This window comes from Nicotiana sylvestris, chromosome 2 (assembly GCF_000393655.2).
Source record: "Nicotiana sylvestris chromosome 2, ASM39365v2, whole genome shotgun sequence".
Taxonomy (NCBI): Eukaryota; Viridiplantae; Streptophyta; class Magnoliopsida; order Solanales; family Solanaceae; genus Nicotiana; species Nicotiana sylvestris.
Window position 1 is genome coordinate 194,635,388 of NC_091058.1, and position 7,451 is coordinate 194,642,838.

At 35.4% G+C, this 7,451-nt stretch overlaps 1 protein-coding gene across 1 annotated transcript; it reads left to right on the forward strand.

Moving 5' to 3' along the window:
* The first annotated feature begins 2,810 nt into the window (after positions 1-2,810).
* Positions 2,811-6,929, forward strand: LOC104247921 (mitogen-activated protein kinase 3). Its single transcript, XM_009804071.2, has 6 exons — positions 2,811-3,082; positions 3,803-3,932; positions 4,937-5,074; positions 5,188-5,520; positions 5,754-5,937; positions 6,289-6,929. The coding sequence occupies exons 1-6, from the start codon at positions 2,910-2,912 to the stop codon at positions 6,456-6,458; spliced, it is 1,128 nt and encodes a 375-aa protein (XP_009802373.1). The 5' UTR covers positions 2,811-2,909; the 3' UTR covers positions 6,459-6,929.
* The last annotated feature ends 522 nt before the right edge of the window (positions 6,930-7,451 follow it).

Below are 7,451 nucleotides of genomic sequence, written 5' to 3' on the forward strand. Positions count from 1 at the left end.
AGCGGTACATTGTGTGTCTAGAAAACAAGAAATGTAGTTGTGACCAATTCCAACTTGAAGAACTTCCATGTGTAAATTGTTTCCAGATTGTAGTTATAATGTAGGTTAAATGTAATTAATTTGTAGTTTTTGTAAAAATTTGCAAACAATTTGCAGATTAATTGTGGATGTCACATTTCTACAATTGGCTCTTCATCTACAAAATTTCTACAAAATACTACAAATAAAAGCTGCCAAAATAGCAATTCATAACATTCCAATCAAGAAATATGAGAAGAAGTTTAGAAGTGATTTATTATCACGTCTTTTACCATTAATTGGATCGACACTAACATATCGCCCATGCTGTTTTATGATACTTGATGGCCACGATGGTGATGCCTGCAATCTTGATGGCCACGATGGTGATGCCTGCAACCTTTCGACCAGGTGACGTCGAAACGGAATTCAAACAAATCATTTTCCAGAAAGAGGGAATTTTGTTTGGTTACAGAAGAGGGAAAATGGTAAAAAGAATGTGGGGTATGGGTAAAAACGTGGGTGAGAGGGTGAGGGGTAAGGAGAGAGAAACGTGAGATATATGGATACCTTTAATTAAAGAGTAAAAACTACCCATTAATTAGATATGAATACCTTTAATTAAGGAGTAAAAATAACCCATTAATTAGACCCTAATTAAATATGGTCTAGGATTGGTAATTTGGTATACGGGTTTGTAATTAAATCAAACCTTAAACATTGAGGGTAATAAGGTTTCATATGTGGTATAGGAATGTAAAAATCCCTAAATATAAACCTTACTTAAATCTTCCAAAGTTAATTCAAAAAATAAAGGCTGAATACATACGGAGACACTTAAAGTTGACACAATTTTTTATTTACACACCTGAACTTAAGGGTATTCCTATTGAGCACTTATACTAACCGAAACTTATTCCAATTGAGCACTTCTTTGACAATCAGCCAAACTTACAAAGTTTGTGCAATGCACTCGCTGCTGACGTGACGAATGACGAATAAAAAAAGGACATATATTATTTTGAGTAAAAAAAAACAAAACTATGTTAAATCTATTTAATAAACAAAATAATCAGTGGTCTTGGTGTTCTTCACTATTTTCATGTGTGTTCTTGTTCTAAGCACGATTTTAATCCAAATTTTTAAGAGAAACTCCTCCAAATTTGTTATAACTTCAGCTAAAGATTCCCCACGACGATCCGAAGACAGCCCCAATATTAAGTTCTCAAACTTTCATCAAATCAAGTAACCCATTTTAAACCTTCAAGCTTTTTAAAGACCCTATTAATGGTGGCTTTCATTTAGTCACAGTTCTCTGCAACAAGATTTCAACAATTTCTTGCTTGAACCCGGGAATCTCAAATCCCTCCAAAAGCTTCTCCTCTGAAAGTGTGAACACAGCTCCTATTTTTGAATGAGGATATTGATCTGATATTTTTATTATCTCAAGCCGCAGACATTTGCCTTTAGCATCAACTCTTTTTTCTTCTTTACTTCATTGCTCCTCCTCTCTGTTAGCTCTTAATGCATACATTGAAGCAAGAATTTGGCAAGTATTTGTTTCAAGTCTTTACTAAATAGATTGGTGTCATGCGCTTAGTATTACACGAGAGAAAGAAGGGGGTGCGGCTAATTCTCTTCGGCCAGTGATGTCATGGCAGATCTGTTTTGTTTTTGAGGGAGAAGAAGAAGCAAATAAAAAAGAAAAAAATAAAAAATCTATTTTTTGAGTCTTCATGCGCCTATATCGAGTGAAACTCACTTTATGTGTCAACTCAACAAGAAGTGTTCAATTGGAATAAGTTTCGGGTAGTATAAGTGCTCAGTAGGAACACCCTTGAGTTCAGGTGTCCAAATGAAAAATCGTGCCAACTTTAAATGTCTCCGTATGGATTCAGCCAAAAATAAAACCATGGTCAACAGAGTTAAACCAACTAACTCAATACATTTTCGTATTACCCATAATCTACAGAGACTAAATACATTGTTAGTTTTCCAGTTGGAGCCTTAAAAGCCCATCAAATCCATGATTTTCCTACTTAAATGTCATGTTTTAATTTGATTGTAAAAATCGACGTAAAATTATGTAATTAACTCAAAACTAATTTAAGTCATTATATCGATCCCCAATGGGTGATTATTTGTTCAAAATGTCCCAATCGGCAGTCCAAAATCCCATATATGAAGTTGGAATTCTGGAAAACTTAAAATTGTCAAATTTATAACAGGGCCTACTGCAGTTGCAGGGACCTATGCATGGGCTTGGCTCGCTATCGCAAAGTTGGCGGCTAGGCAGCTGAGCTTCTCGATCGCTGGCAGAAGCTTGCTACAAAAAATTACTGCACAATTTTTTTCTTTCCAACATGTCCGAACCCCTCAGATTCAATTTAGATTATACCAACAAGTCACAAATTACTGTAACAATATATAAACACTTCCAAAACATAATTAGTAACACAATTAAGCAAATAGAAGGGTCGAGTTGTCACATAATAACTATTGCTTAATTGGACTTGCTAATTATGTAATGGGCAAGAAGACTTGCCCAAAAGCAAAGGGGGGAAATAGGAGACCGTTGACTTGGCGGCTAATATAACTGTAACGTGGAAAACAACCAGAAATCTATTCTATTCTCTAATAAATTTTCCAGTCAATGGGCATCCAGTACACCTAACGCGTCCTCCTCTTCTCCTTTCCCCTAAATTTCCTTCCTCCTTCCCTTTCCTTCTTCATTGACCCCTACACCCTCTACAATTATATGTATATATTTAATATCTATATATATACACATATGCTCATATTTACACTTATTACATGTTCATATGATCTTGTCTTAATTAGGCACATATTTTTTTCTTTTCTTGAGCTAGATTAAGGACTGAAATTAATTCATGGCTGATGCAAATATGGGTGCCGGTGGAGGTCAATTCCCTGATTTTCCTTCGGTTTTAACTCACGGCGGACAATATGTACAGTATGATATTTTTGGTAATTTCTTTGAGATCACTACCAAGTATCGTCCTCCTATTATGCCTATTGGTCGTGGTGCTTATGGAATTGTCTGGTACCTTCTTTTTCTTCAACTTCTTTTTTTCTTTATCCATGAAATTGTTTTTCCTTTGGGTTCTTTTCCTCTTTGTGTTTTCTCTGTATTGAGAGTAAAATTGGATCCAACACTATGCGGATTCAGAATTTAAACTTAATGAGTTCAATCTTTAGTGTTTTTTAACGCTGAACTCATTGTATGTTTGAAATGAGTAAATTTATGCCAATGTGTTTGACTGGATACGGAGTTTAAGAAAGAAAAAATGACTTTTAAAACTTGTGCTATAAACATGATAGTCATTTATGTGGCTATAGTTATCTCATTAAGAATAAAATGAGAAATTTAAAGTTGAACTATTCCTAAATAAGAAAACGTGTCATTCTTTTTTGGTACAGACTATAAAGGAAAAAATGTCATATAAAATGGGACAGAGGTAGTAAAATGTGTCATTTTATATTGAAAAAACTAAAATTTTACTACTTGTGCCTCATTTTAGATGACATTCTTTCTTTTTAGTCTGTCCAAAAAAACATGATGGTTGTATCTATGTATGGTTAAGTTGAGTCCATTTAACAAAGGCTCTATATACCTTTGCCAGTAGGTGCAGGAACGCCACATATGTGTATATATGTTGAATATATGTATATTTACTAAGTGGTGTATTTGCTAGCTTTAAATCTTAGATTCGCCTCCGAATTCTAGCCGATAATGGTGTTTTGTCTGTCTGTGTATGTAAAGCTCGGTGTTGAATACGGAGCTGAATGAGATGGTTGCAGTTAAGAAAATCGCGAATGCGTTTGATAATTACATGGATGCTAAGAGGACTCTCCGTGAGATTAAGCTCCTCCGCCATTTAGACCATGAAAATGTGAGTCTTCTTCTGTTCCTTTTCTTACTCTGGTACTCTTCTTGATGTTGTGAGTTGTTATTGAAGGAGAATTTCTACTGATCATGAAGTGAGAATCCCATGCTACTGCTTTACAGACTAGCCAGCCCCCCCCCCCCTCCCCATTCCATATGCAACTGGCTATGTTGTGCGGACTCTCCAAATGCTGCCACACCCGTGTCAGATATCCAATACGCACCAAGTGACATTTTCAAAGAGCCCGAGCAACACAGGCAATTGGTTAGATTAAACTAGTTATTCTATCAAATTAATCGATTATTGGAGTGAAATGGACATGAATAGTGTCTACATAGGGGATTCATATAGCTGAGCTCAACTGGTTTGGGATTGAGGGTTAATTGATTGAATGATAGAAATACCGTGTTCATTTTTGATTTTTGTAAATCAAGCCTGTCAAGGCTACAATAGCAAACATCATCCAACATTTCATATAAAGGCATAGCCCTTTTAACTGTTTAATATGGGCTCCTTGAGTTAAATTGATTAAACATGGAGTATGGATTGGTTGTTGATAAGTTTTTTCTTGCACTTAAGTGATTCCTGAATCTGAACAATTTCTTCTCTCTAATCGTCTTTGCTTCCTTTTCTATGTCGGCTTGAAAATTGTGGAAATTTGATTCTCCAGAATAAAGAGCAATTTTCATAGTACTAGTAGGTAAAGACAACAAACTCGTTGCTGGTCAGACAGTTCTTTCTTTCTGCCCTTGTTGTAATGGAATTTCCAGAAGCTGAGAATAAACAAATTCTATTGCTTTCAGCTGTCTATAGCACGATGACTAGATTTTTAGTGGATACTTAATAATGTATTTGTTATAGTTTAGATTGTTATTTCATCTTTCTGCATAATTCTGGATAATGTGACTTCATAATGGTGAACTTTACGGCAATTTGCAATTTGGATGCCTCATTTAGTACAAGTACCTCCTAGTTTTTGCTTATTCAAGGAAACCAAAAATTCTCTGCAGGTAATTGGTTTAAGAGACGTGATTCCTCCACCCTTACGAAGGGAGTTTTCTGATGTTTACATTGCTACTGAACTCATGGATACTGATCTTCACCAAATAATTAGATCCAACCAAGGTTTATCAGAGGATCACTGTCAGGTAAATCCACCCCCGAAACTGTACCAAGTTAACTGCGACAATCTATCTAATATGCATCTTGATAGTTTTCTGTAAATTACTTTTTTTTCTTAAATAAAATTTTTTGTTTGCAGTACTTCATGTATCAGCTCCTCCGTGGCCTAAAATACATACATTCCGCGAATGTTCTTCATAGAGATCTCAAACCGAGCAACCTTTTGCTAAATGCAAATTGTGATCTTAAGATATGTGACTTTGGTCTTGCTAGGCCAAACATAGAGAACGAGAATATGACGGAATATGTTGTAACCAGATGGTACAGGGCACCAGAGCTTTTGTTGAACTCTTCAGATTACACTGCTGCTATAGATGTTTGGTCTGTCGGTTGCATCTTCATGGAACTTATGAATAGAAAACCTTTGTTTGCTGGAAAAGATCATGTACATCAAATACGCTTGTTAACCGAGGTAAAGATTGATTCTTGAAAGAAATAACAAAATAAGGATATATACACTTCATTTTTACATGGAACAAGATTTAACCATGTGGATTCTTGATTTTACTTTGATTATGTTTCTCCTTTCCTCCACGCAAACATAAGCATCAGCTTATTATGGACCGGAAAAAACAACAAATTAGTATACAATTATGAGTAATCTTATGGCGAGAAAATGCTTATCCTGGCTTTTACTTTTCTCAGTTTCTTGGCACCCCAACAGAAGCTGATCTTGGCTTCCTCCAAAATGAAGATGCAAAGAGATACATCAGGCAACTCCCACAACATCCTCGCCAGCAGTTAGCAGAAGTTTTCCCTCATGTGAACCCATTGGCTATTGATCTTGTCGATAAAATGTTGACACTCGATCCTACTAGAAGAATTACAGGTAATTTCCATATTCTGTATTGCTATCTTAGAGATTGGAAAGCTTGAACGATCGACTCTTTTGACTCAAAAGTATCTCTCTTTGCAATAAAATCATAATACACTTGTCCCTTGCATGTAATAACTCTTTAACATTATAGAGTCCAATAATATATTCATAATCGCTTATCTTTAGGAAAGCTTATCATTCTTTCTTCCTCAGTAAAAAGAGTTCATTTTGCATAGGCCACATAAAACGATGATACTTGCCAACATTTTCACATAGACCACACGAAATGAAGATTCTTGCTGAATCATATTCCGTTTGTTCTCTTTTAAGCTCATCCGCTAATGTATTTGTATTCGGATGCAGTTGAGGAAGCATTAGATCATCCCTACCTTGCAAAGCTCCACGATGCAGGTGACGAACCGATCTGCCCTGTTCCATTCTCCTTCGACTTTGAGCAACAAGGAATAGGAGAAGAGCAAATTAAGGACATGATATATCAGGAAGCTTTGTCACTGAATCCTGAATATGCTTAAACATAAGAGAAATCAATTCTTCTTCTCCTGTTTCCCCTTTGATCTGGAGTATCTACTTTCCTACTGTGGATTTTCTTGCTCGGACCGAGCCACTCAATGTTTTTGCTCACTGGTCAGTCCTTTGCGCAACTTGTAATGTAAGGCAGCCTTCAATGTGCAGCCATCTATATATCTTTTTTATTTTTTATTTTTATTACGGTGCTATCTGAGCTAGCTTGTGGGCACCTTGATTATTTCATTGGATATTGCTACCTCCCGCCAGCACAACCATTTATATCTCCCACTCATTCTTATGATTTGTATCTTGTGTGTTGTATTCAGCTTATTGTAGTCTGTATTCTTTTTGTTCACTTTATCATGTTGTATTATGTACAGTCGATTGTATTGAGAAGTAACTTTTAGTAGCATGGAAAAAGGCTATCAAGAATTTATAGTCATTTTCCTATAAATTGAGGTGTATTTTTCTCTGTATTAACTATTCGTGCATGAACTTCTATGCTAATGGAATGTGTAGTGAAGAGATGTATAATCTCAGTTTGGCATATACTAGTGGCTATCGGCCAATTGAAGGTCTATAGAATCCTTCTTCTTTATTATTAGTGCAATTTAATATTCAAGGTTATTTCACATTTATTCCCGTCTTTAAACCTATAACTTTTGTTTACCCTCAAAATCGGATAACAATTGAATTTGTAAGTAGTTTTCAGGATACATGGATTAATTTGACACAAAGCGATAAATTGAATTGTAATTAAAGCGAGCAATGATAAAATAAATTCAAACCGTACGACTTGAACACTATAGCCTTAAAAGTAAGTCTCACTTGAACTAGATGCAATTCAAACGATATCAAATACCGAAGAACAGTAGCTTACAGAAAGAAAATAATATTATACTGCTTTGGGATGAGTGTTACAATGTGTTTTACAAGTAATCAGACCCTCTTTAGGTACAATCTATAAAAGATAAAAATCTCCTGATTTGTTGATTTGC